The sequence below is a fragment of the Chroicocephalus ridibundus genome, chromosome 6 (assembly GCF_963924245.1).
Source record: "Chroicocephalus ridibundus chromosome 6, bChrRid1.1, whole genome shotgun sequence".
Classification (NCBI taxonomy): domain Eukaryota; kingdom Metazoa; phylum Chordata; class Aves; order Charadriiformes; family Laridae; genus Chroicocephalus; species Chroicocephalus ridibundus.
The window spans coordinates 55373840-55396201 of NC_086289.1; the positions used below are offsets into that span (position 1 = coordinate 55373840).

The following is a 22362-nucleotide window of genomic DNA, read 5'->3' on the forward strand; positions in this document are numbered from 1 at the left end:
AGTATGACGCTACAGCAATACTGATACGAAAAAGCCAGGGCATACCAAGTGTTTTGACATAGGTCTGTAGCCTTGTCTGCGTCGCGCTCGTAGCTCCTGCCCTAAGGCGCAGGCTTTGTGGTCTGCTTTGCATTTGTTATGGAATGAATATGGGTAAAAGCATGTACCTGGACAGTCATTGCAGTGCCACTGGGACATGATGACTTGTGTCTCAAAGACCTAATATAAGAAGGCGTTTTGTGTGACAGCATTAATTGGACTAATTTGTCCTTGTTAGTCTTGCCCATATGTGGCATTTCTACAGTATATGGCTTTGGATATATTTAATGTACGCCTTTAATTTGTTCCTGTAGCATAAGATAATGATCTTAATGTGAATTCTTAGATTACGTATCTTGTGTTTTAAAAGAATTAGATACACAAGCATTTAACTTTGTCATGGTGGGCTCTTGTTCAACTGTCAAGGATGGTTATTCTACATAGGAATACCTTTGCTACTCTCTCTTGATCATCATGTGTATTGTTATACTAACTTTGTGTTTCTATTTTTGACACGCTTTTTTTTTTTCCTCCTCCTTTTCCAGGTGAAGCAGGAGCTGTAAAAGGAAGACCTTGTGGCTCGCAATCATGCCATTCCCTTTTGGCAAGTCCCACAAGTCTCCTGCAGACATAGTGAAGAACCTGAAGGAAAGTATGGCAGTTCTAGAAAAGCAAGATATCTCTGACAAAAAGGCAGAAAAGGTACAGTTGGGACTTTCCAGTTGCTAAACAGTAATGGAAAGGGGGGAAAAAAATTTTACACCTGCACCTGTTGAAACTGAATAATTTAGGAATTACTTTTGGGTTTTATACTCTGATAAATGGTAAGTTATTATGTACCTTTGAACAGGTGTGTTTCACGTTGGTTGGATTTGCATTTTTATGCCACTGACAGGTGATATGATACGTAAAATAGTTTGGTTTGGAACTGTAGAATGTCGCATTCTTTAATGAGCAGCTCACAGCCATACAGTGTTCTGGTGCTTGTGTCCACTCTAGTGGCTTTGCTGCTGTACAGCAGTTCTGTCTGTGCTTGTCCATGCCAGTGTTCGCGGAGCAGAGCGTCTCTGTTATTGAAACCGAGGAACTTTGTGTCTCCATGGATGTCAGTAGAGGATATACTTTTACCTTTCCTTGCCTTTCCGTCAGCCCAGAGGAAGATGTGGTGAAAAGTCCCTGTGCTGGTGCAGTTTCCTTTAGATGGGATGCTTTGCTGCTTCAGGGTCTGTACCTGTTGACAGTTGTTTAGTTCTCAACTGGTAGTCTTGATGGCTTTACTGAAAGTTGGGCCTGTGTGCAGCTGCGTCCCATTGCAAGGATATTTACTTTTTTTGATTAAGTTTTTCATAATAAACTCAGCATAAGGGCACAGATTTCAATACTTCCAAAAAAAAACCCAAAGCCAAATAAAAAAAAAAACCAACCAAACAAAACATCTCCCTCTCCAATTTATCAGCTTTTGAAGCAGGCTGTGATACCCTCCTTGGCTCCTCTCCCAGCATTATTTACCTGTTCTGTGCCATTCTTGGCATCCTTACAGAGTCACGTGTAGGAGTTAGTCACAGTCTTTTCCATGTTCACTGGTGTTTTTAAGCATGGTGTGGCCAGCTTCTCCACATCCAGTTTCACCTAGATTTGGCGCTACTACTTTAAGTGCAGGAGAATCTGGGTCTTAACTGAATTGCCATCTTTATCCTGATACTCATTAGAATCAGCATCTTCTACCCTAGTACCATACACGGCACGTTCCATAGTATTTTCCCCTGATGCTTTTCCTCCCTTGCTGGAGAGAAAAATGTTATAGCCTGCTATGCAGGCCTGCGTGGAGGCTGGGTGGATTTTCCTTGCTGCTGCTTTTCTTCTTTCTCTAATAAATGACATCTGTCAGGAGAGGAGGGGTAGGTGCATTCTGAAGAGTCTGTGATGAGACATGGCCCTGCCTCCTTCATCTCAGCCTCATTATGAATTCCTGGAGATGTGGCTTGATCTTAAAATCCGTGCTCTTTTGTGTCATCTTTTTCTTTTTGCTTAGACCTCTAATGGGGAACAGACCAGCTTCATTCCATTGTGCATAGCTGTGCACTGTATCACGTGCCTGTGTTCTTGATGCTGTAGCTGAAGATTATTATGTACCATTTGCTTCTTGCTGGCCTTTAATCCCGTACCTCCATCTTCTTTAAAGACGTCGTTTATGTGAGGCGGCTGCTTTAACAAAAAATAATGTGCTAAGCCTGTAGAGCTGTTTCTGCTGTGTCATATAGAAAGCGAGACATTCTGCGTTAAGGAGAGAAGAAGGGAACCTGTGCTCACTAGATTAAACACCAGGAGGGTTGAATACTGGCATTCAAAGACTGAACTTGCTGTGGTAGTGCTGGCATCTGTCATCCTCGTTATTGAGAGGAAACCAGTTGATGAATCTGAACATTCACAACACCAGTGTCCGTGTCTCCATACAGAGAGTCTCCAGGAAACAGTCGTGTCATTGGCAAGCCAAGACTTCTATGAAGGTGACTGTGGCAGTTTATCTCAGATTCTCAGATTGTTTGCTGGCTTGATAGAGAAAATTCTTCAACATCTTACAGAGCAGTCATCACATCTTTGAGGGTACGGCTCTGATTTAACACCCTGAATTTGTGCCCTCTTCCTACCCGGTCTATAGAAATGACTGGAGTAACTTGTGAGTTAAAAGACAGCAAGGGTTTGAGCAGTAACTGCTATTAAAAAAGAAGAAAAATTTCTACACGCCCCTATCTCAATATTTAGGCATCTTTTTATCTTTCACTATGCCTTTTATTATTATGATTCTTTCTGCAACGTAAGTTTCCAGCTTCCTTTGGAGAAGAATTCTGTGACGATGAAAGGGTGAGTTCTGTGGCTGGTAGTGGAACAAAAATAGAAAAACTCACTGCACATAAAGACAAAAATTATTACCCCTTAGAAAAAGGGGAGAAGAATGGCAGAGTTTTTCTTTTTTTATAGCTCTACTTTATTACTGATTAGACTTGTATAAAATTCTCTCTGTCTCTTTGCATCTGCTTCATTGTTGCTGTTCCATCCAGGGGTGTGCTTTTGTAGCCTGCCAGATAACAACAATGAACTTCCAAGGGCTAATCAGCATGGTACATTATCAGTGTTGGTTACTATTTGTGGTAAAGACAGCCTTTTGCGTGCAGAGAATGCTTACTTTTCCTACACTACTTTGTTTCTTAAAGCTAAGTACAGACAGTTGCATGTTTTCTTTACTCTTGAATAGATGGAATTTGAAATGTGTATGTAGATCAGACTAAAAAAATTTCAGCACATGTTGAAGTGAACTGAACATTTCAAAATTTAATCATTTTAAATATTTCTTCCACAAAATGAAATTAATTGTAAATGCCCTTTTGTTTTATACCTTACGGCTGACTGAGGTTCCAAAGACAAACTAATGCCTTTTCTACTGCAGTGTTTTTAATATGTAGTTCCTACCATGCAGTAGCAGCACAACGCTGTTATGAAAAGATTTAGTTTGCTGTGTAAAGGATGCTTTTTGAAAGTTTCCTAACACACTTGGAAATACAGATTTGTAAGAAAACTAGACAAATAATTTTCCCTAGAAATGAAAAGTGTAATTAATTATGTTTCAACAGAATACTTCAGTCTTTTTCAGTGCTTAGACAGAAATTTAAAACCTTTAATATTTTGTGAGAGGAAGAAAAAGCAAAGTAAGTAAGAAAGATTTTTAAAGCTTGGACAGTGTGTGTTCCTGTACGTACTTTATAATCAAAATGTGAATTCTAGTTGCATGTTAATCTACTTTTTTTTTTTTTTTTTGATCTCTGTGAATACTGGAGAAAAATTAACCAGGTAATTCTCCAGGTCATTTTGAAATGTGGTTTAATTTCGTGGTACCCGCTTAGGAGCGGAGACCTGAAGTGGCTGTAGAAGCTGGGCTGTGTCTCGCTGCTGCCAGCCTGCCCCCTGTACCGCGGCACCGGTGGCTTGTTGGCTGCAGTCTTGGACTCAGGATAGAGGCGATAGCTTGCTGTCTGGTAGTATTTTGGAAGAGAAACTTGAAATAACAAGTGCTTTATAACTGAAAACGTGTTCATCACATATGCTATTAGCTTTCCGTTGCTTGTGTTTTTCAGAAAGGGGGGGCTAAAGGGAAGGAAAACTCCATTCATATAAGTGGGACGTACCCTTGGTCTAGCCCACTAGTTAGTCTTTTATTTGCATCTCTTCCTCCTCTTTGGCTGACATCAGCATTTATTTTTATACTACCAGTTCACTTGGTTTGTGGCACACATTTACTGTCGCGAAGGTAAATATTTACTCATGTAATAAACTTGTTCTTCCCTCCCCTCTGACCTTGGGTTAACCTGCTCAGAGCAGCTCCGGTTTTGGTTTTCGGATAATTGTTTCAACTATGTCGTTAACCCGTGTGGGTTGACTATTGCAGGCATGGTTGGTCTCTCTTCTTTAAGTTACCTGTTCTGTAAGATGGACAGTATACTGTATGTATGGGATAATGCAACACGCTGTTCTGATTCAGCTGTCAGAATGTGGTGGTATCGCGTCCTGTTGCCATAGGCGTAGATCAGATTTAATTCTGAGTTGAAATGAGTTAACGCTGTTATTTACAAAGCAGTAAAATTTTAAATTTGTTATGCACGTGCTTACAATTAATTCATGGTTGAAAGAAGGCAAAAGGTTAAGTAATCTGCCTTGCCTACTGCATGGGGCTGTTACTCGAGGGGTAAAGTTGGGGTTGCTTCTGGCAGTAGTGGGTGAGAAGACGTGCATCTCTTCTACTTGAACTTAGCTCTTTAGTGATACCTTCATGCTAGATGTCTGCTAAAAAATAATGTGATAATTTTTGGCCTTTATAATAAACTGGTGGCACTGATGTAGATAATCATATACTTACAGCATTGTATGTTTTTGTGTTTTGAAATCCAATAAATTTAAATAAGATTATTAAAATGGTGTTTTTATGATAGATACTGCTCTAGACTAGTAAACATATTCATCAAGACAGGCTTAAAACTAAAGCTAATTTATGTTTTTGATAGATGTTTTCATTAATAGTGCAGTTTATATCACTGCATTATCAATGTGGATAGAACCCTTAGCCATAGACCTGATGCTGAACGCATCTTAAATACTTCAGGATTCACCATGTGTTCTTAGCTTTTTCTACCATTTCTCTAAGTAAAGGCCAGTGTTGCTTCATAAAACTCAAATACTCCAGCTGTACAAATCTATTTGCACTGCTTAACATTTAAGGAAACAGTAAATTTTGGAAATACCCTAGACATTGGAATAAACTGTAGTGGTTCATCGCTATAAAGACATGCAGCTGATTCTGGTGGGACAATCATGCCTGTGACTTCATGATATCTGTTGATATTTTAAATAATATTTTCCTGTCTTTGATACAAATAGAGAAATAAATGCTTTCTTCGTTTTCCTTACTTTACATTTTACTTTTATAGTTTGACTTGTCCTCAAATGGTATTGATTGTCTGACACCATTGAATTTCAAATGTGACTTGTCACAGAAATTTTTCTCTAAAACTGCAGTTGCTCCAAGATTGCACCTTCTCAGTACTGAGAATAGATATATGATTTTAATATATATAAAAATATATTTTAGTATATTTTTAATATATAAACATATATTTATAGACCATAATATGTAGAAGAAATATATATATTCTGTATACATAATGTATGCTCTGCTTACGTTGTGCATTTTGATTTTTCTCTAGAGATTTTTTTTTTCCTGTTAAAAGAAAGCAGTGCATTAGGCAATTATTTAGAACTCAGTATCTCAGGAAATCTCGCACATAATGCGAGCTAGTCTTCTCTTATCTTTCTCAAATGTTTTTGGTACTTTTTCACTTAGCTCTTAACATCGATATTTAATGTAGCATTATATTTTTCAGTGTAGCTGTCTCAGTTCCATTCTGCATCTGCAATGGCAAAATTAGCTCTGTACATCATGTATTTGGAATATGTTTGAGAGTTCATGGAATATAGAAGAGTAGAGAGAGTCTAGAACAAGTTTGTAAGAGTTTATTTCTAGTCCTTTTGATGTTGAGTTTTAGAGTAGAAGAGGAGGGAATATAGCAATGTAATATTTTATAGAAGTGTAGTGTATAAAAAGACCTTGGTTATTGATAGAATACTATCAGAAGACCTCGTATTTCTGTATTTGTAGTATGTATCCAGAAGAGATAGTTTGGCCTAAGTTGAAGCGGTACGAGCAAGTCTCTTTCCATGATGGAGGTGGTCAGACATTGGTACGGGTTGCCTAGAGAGGTTGTGGAGTGTCCATCCGTGGCGGTTTTCAGAGCATGGCTGGCTATGAGCCTGATCAACCTGATGGATTCTGAGGTTGGCCTTGCCTTGAGCAGGTGGTTGGACCCGATGACCTCCTGAGGTACCTCCCAACCTAAGCTGTTCTACGTTTCTGTGTCTCTAACTGTTACCACTTCCAAGTTCAAGTGAAGCACATTCAGATGTCTTGACAGTTGTGAAGAGCATAATAAATAAATCTAAGTCCTGATGTCTCTTCTTGAAGTTACTGAGTTGTATGTTCATGTTAGGCCAGAAGGCTATTTTTTGCACTTGGTGTTTGGAAACTCTATTTTTTTTTTCTGTCTGGTTTGTAAGCATTTCCATTAGTAGCATCTTTCTTTGTGTGGTGGTGAGGGAAAGCCTTCAAGTGTGATTATTAAAGTTTTGGGAGGATTGTTCATTTTTCTGGGGTTTTGGTATGAAAAATTCTCCACTGGCATTCTTAATTGCAGGCACGCCCTCAATATTGCCATCATCTTACTTAAAATAGGTAGTTCCTTGAACCTCTGCCTTTCTTCCTCTTTCATCTTGCTTTCTAAATTAGTGTGCAGGGACAAACTGCAGTAGAATTTTTATTACTGCTTCCTCTTTTCTTGGTAGCCATACATCAGAGGCATCTCTTCATATCTCTGCATTTGACAGATGTTCCTCTTCTTTTCCTAGTAAAGAGATATTTCTTCTGAATTTTAAAGTAATAGAACAGTCGTGTGTGTAATACTACTACAATATGGTGAGCTGGCTTTCTCATTTTACGTCTTCAGGAGCTGTCATGAATCTAAGCAGTCATATTGAGCACCTGCTTCTTGCTGTCCTACTAACAGTGCACAGAAAATCCTTTGGAATTTCAATTAAGGTGGAGCCAACTGGGACTAGGAACTGCAATTAGCAAGGAGAGAGAGGGAGCGGGGAGTGGAAAGTTGTGGAGGAGCTAAAAATGATATGGAGCCTCCTTAAAGGTCATGGAATCCTTACTTGCATACCTAGCAAAGCTGGAATGGCTTTGGCTTGAATAGTGCATGGGTCATGCTGATCTTAAACCTCTCTAGATATAACGCACAAGCGAGAAATCTTTTTACATACCCCTTATAAGAAAAACAATATCCAGGAAGTGATAATTTTTTCACTTCGTTAGTTTTCCATATGCTACCAATCATAAATACTTTACATTAAAGTGTATGCATACCTCGTTGGCAGGTTCATCTAATTACTAAAAATTAGTGTACTTACTTTTTAGGCACGTTAAGAACTAATACAATATAATTAAACCAGCTATTTATGATGATTATTCTCAGCGTTTTGCCCTCAAGGTACGTAAACATATATATATATTGAAAGGAGTAGTTCTTTTTTTTCCAAGATAACTGTGTTTTATGATTCAGAAGTGGGTCTTCAGAAGTGTTCTTGTTGATTTCTTTTTTTTTTTTTAGCTTTACTCATGAGATAACTCTGCTTCCACTGCTACATCTAAGTGCTGCCCCAGCCCATCTGGCTTCCCTAAGTGAGACGTCAGACCTGTCTGTCTTCTGTAAGATGGACTTCAAATTAGAAGCATCTTAGGCTTTTAATTGTCTCCTGTATCACTGTGTTCTTTTGAGCGTACCTCTTTCTGGGTCTATTTGCCAGTTTGTTCTTCTATTCTGAAATAACCTGAAAATGGAAGGAGGTCCTCTTTGAGGTTTTGTTAGTTATGAAGGAAAAATTTCATCCCTGCTGCCCGGAATGGGAGCCTAGTATTTGACAAAACCTGACGAGTGCAAAATCTGTAGGAGGGGGTGCATCTGCAGTTCACTAGGACAGGCATGTGTCTCCGTGTCATGTTTTCCAACCTGATCCTGCGTACCTCCGTTTTACAGAACGGAAATTTTGTTGGGTTCTTTTCATCCCACTTCAGGGGATTTTTGAATGGGAAGTTTAAAGGCAGTAAAAAGGAAGAGATTTTTACTTTTGGTAACTTGTCAAATAAATTGCGTATGTCTTGCCTCTGCTTTTTTTTGTTTTTAATAACACATAACTGTCTCATTTGCAGAAAGATTATCTTTTTTTTTTTTAACAGGTTGTCATTTCCTGATTATTTTTTTTCCCCTTAATGGAAGCTCGCAGATTCTAAGAATAAGAGTGTGCAGTTACAGAAACAAATGACATTGTGCTCTAACTGTATTTTTTTTTTTCCCCCCATTTTCTTTAGGCCACTGAGGAGGTCTCAAAAAACCTTGTTGCCATGAAAGAAATCTTGTATGGCACAAATGAAAAAGAACCACAGACAGAAGCTGTGGCACAGCTTGCTCAAGAGCTGTACAACAGTGGTCTTCTTAGTACCCTAGTAGCCGACTTGCAGCTAATTGATTTTGAGGTAAGGAACGAAGTTTGGCATTTCTTATATTGCGTATGTTAAAATAAACACATCGGAATTCCTGCCACTTTAATTGGTTCAGACATCTTTTGATCTTCAGCTTTCTTTTTCTGGCAGGGACAAAACCATTAGAGAGAGAACTCATTCCAGACTACCTGGAAAATTAAGCAAATACAGAATATGAAATCTGTGAATTCAGGCACATAAACCACACAAAATTGAAGTAGATAAACCTCTAATCCTGATGATACGGTTCTCTTGAAACTATGGGATAATTCTTAATTGTTGTGTACCCAGGAGGGTTAATCTCTAAGCAGTAATACCATAGTGAACACAAACTATCATACTACAAGGTGTGTCTATATTCTCATCTCGTTAAATTAAATTACTTGGAAAAGTAAGAGAATTATTGCAACATTTATGAAGAATTTTAAATATTTAAGGTAAAGCTGTTATTTTTAATAACAGTCCACTATTTATCTCTCTCTTTAGAAACAAGTGATGCAATCTTTTTTCTATTTTCCTTGTGTTTTTTTTCTGTTTATTAAAAAAGCAACAAACCCAAGTTTTTATTGATTACTTCAAAATAGCAGTACTTATTTGTATTTAAACATATCTCTAGATAAACCTCTATCTGGCATTTGCAACATCACATAGAATAATTTAGCTTCACATTGCCATAGTGAAAAATCACCCTATTTAGTGATAAGAAATTGCAGTACAGTGGGATTTTCCTATTTTTGCTGAGGTCCCACAAGAAGAATGCGGTTGTCTAGGAAAGGAGCCAAACCCCACGTATCTCACTCCACAGCCATGACCATAAAGATCATCCCACTTAAGGTTGCTTAAAAATTGTATTGTTGATAAACAAGTTGTTCACAATGCAAACACAACAGTTTAAAGTCCTATTGTAGCATGACATTCCAAAAACAATGGCTTTCTTCCCTGTTCTTTCTTCTCTCCCCTCCACCCCACCCATAACTCCCTCTGATTTTTGTTTAATTATAATACAGTGGTATTTTTTCCCTACCCACACAACTGTTTATACCAACCATAAAACATTCAGGTTGTTAAATAAGCAAGGAGACCTGGGAAGGCTGAGAGGGAATGCTGAAATGTGATGGCCATTAATTGCTGAAGAAAGGAAATCATGAAACGTCATCTGGATTCTGCTGACCTCTAGATTCTTATCAGCTTGGTGTTTACTCAGCCCGGTTATTAGTGAAGGAAACCTTCATTATCTCCTGGTAATGAAGAATGATAACAATTTGTACAGGCTTGCTCTCATTAAGGAGAACTATTCATTTTATTCTAAGGGGACTTGAAAAGATTGCAAGTAGTTTCCTGCTTGTGGACTTTCTGCTGCTTTGTTACACGAGGATATGACGGTTCCCCCTTGAGAGAGAACGTCACTCACGCCGCTTTCTAGGCTGGACCATGTGTGCTTTTTAAGGATGGGATCTGGCAGACTGTCCAGCTATTGTTATTACCTAGAATTGATGTCAACACACCTATGCTCCAAACCTACACTAGCTTCCCAGCTGTTACAAAGTCAATCAGATGTTGGCTTTGATATCCCAAATCCCTATGGTTGGGTGTTACTGCATGGAGAGGATTTCTCCATTACCGGTGGAGATACGAACTTGGTTTCCTGTTGATTCTTCAACTTGAAGAGTAAGTCTAGCATTTATTCCTTCTGGTGCCTCACCACTGCTTGAGGTCATTCAGCGATGAAGTGAATCTCGTCTTTTTTGGTCAAGAACTTCACTCTCATTTCTGAAGAGGGTTTCCTTGTAGAACAGGAATAGACAGCTAATTAATAGACAGGGACTGTTCACTCTGACTCTTAAACTGTTTTAAATGTATTTGCATGTGAATAGTATGGTTAAAAAAAAAAAAACCAAAAAAACCCCAGAAAAGTAACAAATTTTATGTTTTAATTAAGAAATTGCCTGACTGTCCAGACCTTGCTGTTTGTAAAGGCCTGAATGAAACCCATATCTGGAAAATGAAACACGTATCTGGAAGCCTTCTTTCCAAGTAAAGTGGTCAACGCAACTATCTACTTACCAGTCTTATAAATTTACCAGTTATCTCCCTGCTGATTTTTGCCGGCATGTCTGTAGGAGAGATGGTATCCCTTGTGGAACTGTGGGGTTTTTTTTTCTTGGATTTTTTTTTTTTTTAATGAAGAAAAAACAAAACAAAAACGCCTTTTGCATAAGGGAGCCTGAATCCTTCTGCTGGGAAGACAATACTATCACAGTCTCCCCCTCACCTCTCGCAGTCGTGACTATTGGCACAGGGTTCGGTGTCTGTTTGCCCTTGTCAGGCCATGAGATCACTTAGTAATAACATCCTTCTAACAATAACTAGCCTTGGTATTACTGTGTACCACTATCAGTTCAATCATGTGCATAATAAGGAAACGCTGTTCTTGCTGGGGAATCCAAAGCAAATTGTGAGATCCAGCGCAAAATTGGCAATGTTACTGAATGAGAGTTGATGACTATATTATGTGGAGTTTGAGTAAAGCAATTTCTGGAAACACTGCTCTACTCATTTCGGAACAAAGAGTTCTGGTGTTGCTTTGGGCTGGCTTTCAATGGAATTGTAATTGAGAAAACAAGCATTTACAAACAAACTCTTATATCCTGAAAACAACACTCTAACAAAACTGTCCGTGGTAATTCACAAACATGCCATTTGTAAAACTACAGTCCTCCTACGTTTTTAGAAACATTCAATTTTTTTCTTATGCAGTATTCTCAATTAGAAAACGGAAATAATTCTGAATAATTGCTGCTGTTTTTAAAATTCTTCCTACTTAAATGTACCTTGCAGTTTAGACAACAGCTTGCTGATGTTACTCGGGGCATTTATAGTACAGCTCGAGATTGTCAAGAAACATTATTTGTGCGTAACATTCAGGGACCCTTCAGGTGGAGTTGCTTAACAGGCCTTTATTCGCAAGCCTGGGCTTAGCACAAGTTTGCCTGGGCTTTTTCTGGATTAGATCTGGTAACACGTCGTCCTGAAGTTGTCTTTATGGCAATCCAAAATGGCAAGTTAATTGCAGAAATCTGGGTTTTAAATAGTGCATGTGAATGACAGTAAAAAGTGCTTAGATTAATAACCGTTTTTTGTTAGATGTCAGTAGCTATGTCCTGACAGAAGATAAAAATAGGAAATGTTTATATATTCAACAAAGAGAACACTTCCAGCTGCTTTTATACTGTCTGGTGCTATCCTTGTGCATTTTCTGGTGTATAATCTGTGCTGAATTCCAGCATCCTGGTCTTATTTATACTTTTTTTGTCAATTAAAAAATGGGAGACGTGCATTTTAGGTCAGCGGATGATTTCCCTTTGTAGTTTTTATTTATTTATGTAGCTTCCGTAAGTTACAGTTCTAAGTTGGATGTTAACACTGCAGTCAGAAGTGCTCTTAATGGTGGCATTACGTGTTCCTAGACCAGGGGAGAGGAGAAGGGATTATTGAAGAAGCACACTTTCAGGCAAGAGCACAGTTAAAAACTGGTATGTTATTAGCAGAAACAAGTATAAAACAAGCCCAGGGGACTGATGCTACGTAGAAGTATCTGATGAAACATCAACTGGCTTTGCTTCTTAATGTAAATCACCCATGATCTGGCTGTGACGGGATGTTTTGAGTGCTTTGGCATATTTGAAATGGGCATAAAGAAAGAGAATGATCTGCAGAACTCACACGGTATGAATGTATGAAATGATAATGTTTAATTGTTATTCGTCAAGTGGACTTGAATATTATGTGTTTAACTCCTAATGTTTTTGACAGGGCAAAAAAGATGTTGCGCAAATTTTCAACAACATTCTCAGAAGGCAAATTGGTACAAGAACTCCCACAGTCGAATACATCTGCACTCAACAGAATATATTGTTCATGCTATTAAAAGGGTATGTACACATACATAAATACACTTTTACATGAAGTAAGAAGTTTTAAAATTCATGGAGAAGCAGTGAGCTCTGAAATGTTTTTTTTTTCTTCCTTTGCAGTATGCTTTTTTTTTATCTTAGGGCCTGTAATTCCCCTAAGTAAAGGAAAACTTGAGTAATAAACCACCAAAAATATACTTTTGTGTGAAATATGACTGAAAATTGACAACTGCTAGTGGCCTAAAATATTATTACTGGGGCAGCGCAGACGTTTTCCTTTCAGAATATTATTTGATCTTATTTAAACTATTCCCTTGTGAACTTACTCCTTCATCAAGAGTTAAAGGCTGGTTTTTTCCTTTAACCATTGGTCACTTCCAGTTCTCTGTCCTATCCCCTGCTCTTAGTTTGGTCTTAGACTTTTTATTCATAGTGACTTATATACCTGTAGTGACACAAATGCATCCATTCAAATTTGACCAAAGAAAGAATGATTTGGGGCATATGGTGCATACCAGATGGCTCTTTCTTCCTCTGTTCTTGTATTTGGTGTGCTGGATGTTGGAGAATCATGCCATACTGAATACGTGGTTGCACCTGTAGAGCTGTGGGTCTCAAACGTGAAAGCAGAGAGGTGTTATTAACATTTTCAGGTTAAAACAAGATTATTCTTTTTTTAAAAAAGAGAATTTAAAAAGAATTGCTGACGTTTCTAGTAATGTTAATTAGGAAAGTTCTAAAAATTGCTATTCCAAAGTGTTTGGGATAGAAAAGTTCGTCAAATACTAATAAACCATTTCAAAAATGCGGCTATTTCAAGTGCTAGTTTTATAATTTTTGTTAAAGCTGCTAAGTTAGGCTTACTGCAGTTGATGAGTATTTATTCCACCTCCTGGGACAGCCAGAGGATGTCCATACTTCTCAGTGACGTACTTACCTCTGTTCTGTTGGTAGTACTGAGATGTGGGAATAATCAAGTATATTTTTAATGTTTAAACAGGAAGCTTTATTGTGTTTTTCCTTTTCCCTCCTCCTACTTCGTAGTAGTAATTAGAGATGCTGACTAACCTGCCACATACGTGGCATATTAGGCTAATTCATTGTGACATCTCAATGTGTTTACCTAATCTTGGCCATTCGTGTAAGCCACTGGAAAGTGGATCATGCAAGAAACTTTCTCTGTGGAGAAAGCGGAGTTTTACATCTTTGAGTTTCATGCTGACTCCCAAGATTTCACACCAGAAGCGGTACGGAATGCTTGCTTCAATTCGTACGAATGTAAGGTGTACGCTTGTCTGCCAGAAGTGCTTTGTCGTTTTGGCTTTTTTTTTCCCCCGCATTACAGCCCTGATTTTGAGGGTGCAGAGAGATAAAACTACGTTCTCAGCATGCTCTCATTGATATGTGACTGAATGGGGGCTGTAACACATTCGTCCTAATTTTTAGTCTGTGTTGTCACTCTTCAGAGAGCATTATTTTGACAGGGATTGTTGAAACCCATATTCATAAGTCAGGATGTTTGAAATGGGCATTTAGTTAGCTTTAATGACTTTAATGTTACATCTGGTATCCAACTGAGGCAAATTTATGTAAATTTAAACTATGGGGTAAGTTGCAAAAAGTTCAGTAGTTTCCAAATCTCCATGACAGGTTAAATGGGAAAGTATTGCAGGATTTAACATGAAAATTAATTCGTAAGAAAATGCTTTTGTATGGTAATGTAGTTAGTACTTAGTATGCACAGTGATACTTTGCTCCTGAATTGTTCTGGTGAATTTGAATTAGCTTCCAATGGTATAGGACTAAAGATTGTTTAGATGGAAGGCAGGAAGGTTATACAAGAAGCGTTGACTGCTCCAGAACCAGGTAGGAACGACAGACATAACTTTTCTGTAGACTGGGATAGCTTATGTTGCAACATGCTGAGATGAGCTCTTGGTTTGGAAAGGCAGTCCCGTCTTCTTCCAGGGTTCTACTATTAGCTTGCTTGGGAAAGCAATACAAAGGTGTATTTCTATCACATGTGTCTTCAAACACACTATTGTGAGATTTTGACAGCTGCTGTTGGCATATGCTAAAATCAGCTGAGAGAACTCTGTAGTATTTGAGCAAGAAAGCCTGCCAAGGAAGTGTAACGACAATTTCTAAGCCATCAGGGATGGCTTCATCACTTCCATCAAATCGGTGATGGATGTGTTCCAGAGGCTTCTTGTAAGGAGGTGTGGATGCTTTGCTAGAAGCAATAACGACTTGGGCGCGGAGAAAGGTGTTCAATATTGTCCTTACAATCAGAGGACGCTGTTGCCAGCAGTTCAAGCTTGAAGCCTGGGATGTGTAGAGTAGCCAGTGATGCTGAAAAAGAGTTTAATGAAAGAGGAGACATGAATTTATGTTCAGTATTATTAACCCTTCATGCTCATATTATGCGTAGTCTTATGTAAATTGCGGTCATGTTTAAGCAAACCGCTTTCAAGACAGAAGTCACTTACTGCTTTTCCAGATGTCTGCAATCCCACCAATATGAAAAAAGAAAACTGATTTTGAGTATGAAGCAAGTATTTTTATTTAGTCTTGTTTCTTGGTTTGCGAAAGTCATTTGTATTGCCTAGAATTTGGCATTTAATTGGCAATGATTTCAGTAATATTTCATAGAAGTATTTAAAAGTGGAGTTTAATGCAGAAGTAAGCACCTCTAATTTTTTGAGTTTTTGTTTACTTGATAGCACTGAAAACCGTAATTAGTAGTATGGTGCGGCAAGGCTAACTTGTGAAAGTATTTATAAAGAATCTTCGTTTGTTTTTTTTTTTAAATAGGTACGAATCTCCAGAAATTGCTCTAAATTGTGGAATAATGCTTAGAGAATGCATCAGGCATGAACCACTTGCTAAAATAATCTTGTGGTCAGAACAATTCTATGATTTCTTCAGATACGTGGAAATGTCAACGTTTGACATTGCTTCAGATGCATTTGCCACATTCAAGGTAATTTACATACAACATTTGAATTATTATTTCTGTAGTTCTCTTCTATGTGAACCCAGATGTTGTGTGTTACATTTTGGGGCAAAACAAGCCTAGGGAGAAGGAAAAAAAATAGTTGTGATGCAAATGGGTAAGCTGGACACTGCTCTTCCTTATTTGTCAGAATGCAAGACGTTTCTTTAAATCTATATACTATGTTCCAAAGAACTTTTATTCTAGAAAGCAAGATTTAAACTATTATGCATTAGCTGAATGCACGTTCACTTCCATGCCAGGGGCTTTTAAATCTGTGTCTCTTAACTCCTCAAGTGAGCAAACTCCTTTTCCTTCTGCTACGAACCTGGGTATATTTGATGCTGATGCTTTGTTTGGGGAAACTTTTTTTGTTCTAAACCAACTGGTTATGGGGCTGTAAGGATAATATTGGTCAGCGTTAAATAGTGGATCTTAACCTTGGTTGTGTATAGTTCTGAGCAGAGTATAGCCTTGATCCATAAATGGCATTCTTCAGTGATAATTCCACAGGCTATTTACCTGTATGAATTAACATAACAATCATAGAAAACCTTTCCTAAGTGATGCCAAGATCCTTAGCAATGTCCATGTAACTGCATTTATGTCCTAAATCTCTTTGTTTAATGAAATAGCAAAATTGTCTATTGGATATCTTATGTGTGCTCACTGTTTAATGAGAATGTATATGTACTGTTTAAATATTTTAGTGAAAATATTGGGTTTGTGCTCTTTTTACAGGATTTGCTTACAAGACACAAGTTGCTAAGTGCAGAATTTTTGGAACAACATTATGATAGGGTGAGCAGATATGTTTTAATATTCAGAATTTTGTACTGCTGTGTATCTTATTTGAAAAAATCAGTATTTTCCTTCCTTGTTTAGATTCAGGTTTGGAAATTTACATACAACACTAAACCACATGAACTTACAGTAATTTCTGCCAAGCAGTAAAATTAAGATCAAAATCTTATTGTTGAATGTCGAAAGGCAAAAAAACAAGAGAAGGTGGGCAGAAGTCTATTTCTGTGAAAACTAGATCTGACTTTTCCGCTAGAGGGAACCCTTTCCTTGTCTTTTTCTTTTGTCTCTATTAACCCGTGGCAACCACAGAATACAAGATAGCCCTCCTCCACCTGCTGGGGACTCCTGAAACGAATTAACAGTGTTCAATACCGGGAACTATTATGCTTTAAGAAATAATGAGATAACTGCTTTCACCACGTTGCAATCTAAACATTAAGGGCTCCTGAACGAGTAAATAAAAAATTTTTAAAGCATATACAATGTTTAAACAGTAGTGACTTTCAGGAACCTACTGAGATTTCAGATTTTGTTTACATTTTTGTAATGGATTTGCATCTCCTCCGGTTTGTTGTAATCGTTTGGAAGAAGAGTGTGTATGACACTTGGAAAGGTCCTAACCATTCTCTTTGTTCTGTGTTTAGTTCTTCAGTGAATATGAGAAGTTACTTCATTCAGAAAATTATGTGACAAAGAGACAGTCACTTAAGGTAAGGCAATTTTATTTTCTTCTTAAATGCAAAGTTAGAGAATTCCTTCAATTTCAAGGTGGGTTGACTTTAGTTGAAATGGCTTCAGTCGCTACCTTGGGTAGTGTGTATTTTAATTTTTCATCTGTTTTAATTCTTGGGATCAGCTAGTTTTTTTTAGTCCAGTCCTTCCATTATTTAGTGTCCAGCACGCACCAAGTCGTTTCTCTCCCTATGCAGAAATGGCTGTATGCAGGTATGTTTATTTTTTGGGGGGGGGGGGGGGGGGGGGTGTCCTTCAACAAATCAGGACACATTTAAATAATTTAATAAAGGTTCACACGGTGTGACTAGAGCAATACTAATCCTAAAATCACTATTTCTAGCCTACTTGAATGTAAATATAATGCATAACTTGTAGCAATGGTGGTACTTGTAGGGAATATCCTTTTACTCCCTTCTGGACAAAGAAGGTAGCAAAGTATTTCTCATTTGAGGTGTACTAACTCTTTTTGTTATTGTTGGGGTTTTTTTCTTTTGTTTTTTAAAACCACATTCTTATTGGTGATGTATAGCTTCTGTATAAATGAAAAAAATATGAAATCATGGGGAAAAAAGAATGAAAAAGACTTTTCTTTCAATTTCAGCCCTTAGTAAGGGGGAAACAAAAGGCCATTTTTTTCACTTGTTGAGAAAAAGGAAAATCACATCATCAAAATAAGAGGAAAATGCACCCTGCACGTAGAAATTCAGGGCGTTTGACTTCTGTTGTTACTATATTTACAGACTGGTGTCAACTACTCAGTATATTTGAAAGCACTTATGAAAAAGTTGTTTCTTATGTCTGATATCAGTCATTTTTTCATTTGGGCATTTTTTCCGCTTTTAGCTTCTTGGTGAATTGTTATTGGACAGACACAACTTCACAATTATGACGAAGTACATCAGTAAACCTGAAAATCTCAAACTAATGATGAACCTTCTACGAGACAAGAGTCGTAACATTCAGTTTGAGGCCTTTCATGTGTTTAAGGTATGTTTAAAAAAAAAAAAAAGACAATAAAACAAACAACAAAAGAACCCCACCAGAAGTTGTTTATTGAGTAAACTACTTAGCTGAGCCCTAATGAAGCTTATCTTAATGTCTGCTAAGTGGTTAAATAAAGGGAAGGCTAATGTTTGGCTTTATTATGATCCATCTTTACTAATGGCTATCTTTGTATCTTTTGAAAATGGTTTAGAAACCACTGAGGGACTTTCGTATGACTGTCAGTATAATCTCCCTCAGAAAACTTTAGAATTAAGAAAGATGAAGTGCAGTAAGATAAGGAGGAATGCATGGTTTCATGTGAAATCATGAAGCATCTTGGAGTTCAAAAGTGTTTTCATCAAGCTGCGTGATCTATGAAGGTTAGCAGTATTTTAGTCGTCACCTAAATTTCAAAGCCTAAATTGTAGTTTGCCTATTGTAACAGATACCTTCTGACTTTGCAGCAGACAAGCAAATAGCTAAGAGCTTGGAGATACAATTTGAGGTATAAAAGTTTTCTGTGAACTTTAAGATACCCATCTGATGCTGTATATAATATGAAACCGTGCATTTGCTGCAGAATGTAATCATGAGGTGTCTTCAGCCACAACACCCTCTGCAGAAACCTCTAATCACCTCCCACAAATTGAATTTACCTTGGTACTGGTGTTTAGCTTCTATTCTAATACAAAAAGTGGAGTGATTTTATTCTAAAACTGGTATTTACTCTATTATTTGTTCTGTAGAGATACTGGAATTCAGAATAATTAAAACATCATGTTCAGTTATTGTCATCGCTGTTTTGTTGGCTAGGTTTGTTTTTTAACTTAGCCTTCTGTTTCCTACTATTATGCTAAATGCCTTTTGTTTTCTTGCAGGTGTTTGTAGCCAATCCTAACAAGACACAGCCTATATTAGACATCCTTCTAAAGAACCAGACCAAACTTATTGAGTTCCTCAGCAAGTTTCAGAATGACAGGACCGAGGATGAACAATTTAATGATGAGAAGACCTATTTAGTTAAACAGATCAGGGATTTGAAGAGACCAGCACAGCAAGAAGCTTAACCTCCAATAAACCCTTAAAATATTAAACCCAAATTCAGCATTTGCTGTTAGATATTCAGCATCAGGCACTCTTATCGATTCATGAGGAACATTACTGCTAATCTGCTGTTCAGTGAACGGTTTTTGTTTTTCTCTTTTCTTTTTTAGTCCAAGTTGAAAAACATAGCTGCTGCTTTCTTGCACAATGTGGACTTTCTTGATATTTGTGTCATTTCAGAATTCAAAGACACTGCTTGTTTTAGGAGTCCTGAAAAGAAAGATTCTAGGTTCGTGAAAGCAAACATATAGATACTAGTTTGGTTTAGGAGAGAAGGTATTAATGTAGTTAAGTAACAGGTTGCATGCTTGCAAATCTGAATAAATCTGTATGTTTGCACTTACCTTGTTTGAGATATGAGCACAATGTGACCTGTGCATACCTGGCACCATACTATAAGATTATATGCCTTGATTAAAAAAAAAAAATGTGCAGTGCTTTATTTGTAATCAAAGGGGAAATGTATCTAAGATGTGAGCTTATTGGGATAAACAGTTGTCTTGCAAATAAACTGATATTGAAACTCAGCAACTTTTAAAAGAGTGAAATCTCAAGGTTCATAAGGAAATTGTATATATGCCTTTCACTGCTTTATAGAATTTTTTTTTGACATGATTTGATTTTTCAGAGAATTGACTTGTAAACTTGGAAATATGTTCTAAGGGTTTTTGTTAATTTTACTTTAAAGGTATTTCAGACAGTAGACCTAGCAGTGACATTTTGCATTTCATTTCAACAATGCTTGCTGGTTTCTTTTGTATATAACTCCTAGGCTGCTCATTTCTTTAAAATATGATTTAATTTGTACAGCAGAGGAATGTTATTGTATTAGTCTGTAACTATTACCTAATATTGAGTTTTGCAAAATGAATGCTCATATGTAATTGAATACTTCAGATCACATGGAAATGCTGATTTAACAATCTTAAGTACTGCAGCATTAAAAGGAAACAAAACCCCATGTAAATTCTTTGTATTCACTTATCTAATGGGGTGCCATCAATTAGGGTAGGCTGAAATAGAGAACTGGAACCCTTTATACTACATTCTTACTGGATAATATTGGCCTTATTCAATTAAACTAGCATTGTGCTCGCCAGCTCTGCAAATGGCAAAAGTCATGCTAAATTAATATCGATTCCTCGTAGTCCTGGGGAGCCTGCAGTGCATCGTTTCTTTCTTACAGTAAATAACTCAGTACAGTAGTTGTGGAAGTGAACGATTTAATTCCCTCCGACTTCAAGAAACAATTTCATAGATGTCCTAGGGTAACAAAATGATTTAATTTTGTTGATTTTGTTCTTTAATGCTGCAAACTATCAGTATTTATAAAAACAAGGAACCCAACTGATTTTGCACCATGTTTTTGTTACTGTGACCATACAAAAGGAATCTACTAAGTATAGCTAAATGATGTTATTAAAATTGTATCTATCCATCATATAGTAATGCTAAGATCACAACCAAGCAAACGTATGGATTGGAGTCTGAAAGTTCAAATTCTGCATGGCTGAATCTGATTGAGAATCCTATAGAAAATGTTTGTTGCTTCCTGTCCTCTTCCTAATTAAAATACTACGCAATCAGCAAGATGAAACTCCTAAGTGGTGTTTAAGCTGATTTGAAAGCCTTTGCGAGGGAAGTCAGATAGCTCAGAAAATTGAGTGTTTTCACTCGTTGCTTAAAATTGTTCTTAAGATTATAATTGGTCTTTTAAAGGTTCTTAACGAGTCCTTTGCAAACCGATTCGTTTTGCCTGCAGGAAAGAAAATAGCTTACTCTTCCCGAATATCACAGGGGCAGGCGGACTTGGCCATGAGGTGGTATTATAGTTCAGTACTAACTGTCTGTTATATTTTGGTTTGTCATAGCTGAGTGGAGGAAAACATCATTCGCCAGGTTACTCACCATAACATATAAGGCTTCCTCTTTAGAAAAATGTAGACATGCTAAAGATTTCTATATGTAAAGAAGTGAAAACATTTGGACTGGGGTAGAGGTTACTTTATATTAGGCCTTGGAAACAATGGCTATGGTGACTTTTTTAATATGTGGAAACATTTGAATGTTGGCTTTTGAAAAGAAGTTGTATTTAAATTAAAGCTCATTTGACGTGCTCTTCGTATTAAAAATCTATCGTTCTGGAAGTGGTTTCTTATCTGCTTGAAGGCGTAAGGGTATTACTAAAAGTTATTTAAATGTGAGCTTTTTTTTTTTTTAAATAAGAGATGTATACAATTGTAATTCTACTTCTGTGGTAGCATTTCATTTCTCCTGAGGAAAATGCGTTTCTTATCCAAAAAATCTGGCTGGCCCCATAATTTAAATTGCAATAAAATTTTGAAGAAAAACGTGTGTTCTTTACTGTGTTACTGAAAAGGATGAGTTTTGTGTGGATGTGTGTTTGACCTCCTTTGTTGCCTTAGAGGGGTTCCACTTTCTCCCTTTTTAAATGTGAAATAATGGTAAATCATTAAAAACTCTGGCTTGCAAAAACACTTTTAAGGAATTAAAGTGCTGTATTAGAGATGTAATCAATTTTAATTAATTGTTGGTAGCCTCTCTTGCCTATTTGTAGCGTTATTTCCTGATATTTTTTTTTCCTTTTTTTGCATGACCAAGGGCAAAGAGAGGAGATGCCGTTTCCTGCGTCACAGCCAGAGACAGGACCTGATAGGATTAGTGGAAGTGGATCCGTGATAATTTTTGGCCTCTCTAAATTTCAGGAGGTGAAAGTCTGTGCAATTGGTAGCTCTTTCATTAGGAAATCCTGTGTTCTCTTTGCCTTTGACGGTGTCTGCCTCTGTTTTTCACAGGTAACACCCCAGGTTATGCAGGGTGGCAAACATCAAGAGAGTGTGTTACATTAAAAAAAAAAAAAAAAAAAAAAACAACAAAAAAAAAAACATTCAGGAGTTTTTGATGCAGATTCTTCAGATGGTTTTGTTTAGCAAAATTATTGAAAAATCTTTCCTGCCAGCAACATGCTTGCCTTGCAGACAGAAATATTTGATCTTTTATAGCCCCCACTAGAGGCTACGCCTGTTTGAGCCTTTATATAAAATATTAGTATTTTTCTCCCTCAC

General features: G+C 37.2%; 1 protein-coding gene across 5 annotated transcripts in view; it reads left to right on the plus strand.

The window, feature by feature from the left end:
* CAB39 (calcium binding protein 39) overlaps window positions 1–21423 on the plus strand; it is a 42815-nt gene extending 21392 nt beyond the window's left edge. For all 5 annotated transcript variants that reach the window (XM_063339306.1, XM_063339304.1, XM_063339305.1 and 2 more), the window contains exons 2-9: window positions 585–741; window positions 8570–8734; window positions 12554–12672; window positions 15469–15637; window positions 16391–16450; window positions 17098–17163; window positions 18032–18175; window positions 19051–21423. In XM_063339306.1, the coding sequence (XP_063195376.1) occupies window positions 628–741; window positions 8570–8734; window positions 12554–12672; window positions 15469–15637; window positions 16391–16450; window positions 17098–17163; window positions 18032–18175; window positions 19051–19239 (1026 nt within the window). In that variant the 5' untranslated portion in view covers window positions 585–627 and the 3' untranslated portion in view covers window positions 19240–21423. The remainder of the gene's footprint in view (window positions 1–584; window positions 742–8569; window positions 8735–12553; window positions 12673–15468; window positions 15638–16390; window positions 16451–17097; window positions 17164–18031; window positions 18176–19050) is intronic.
* Window positions 21424–22362: the final 939 nt, after the last annotated feature.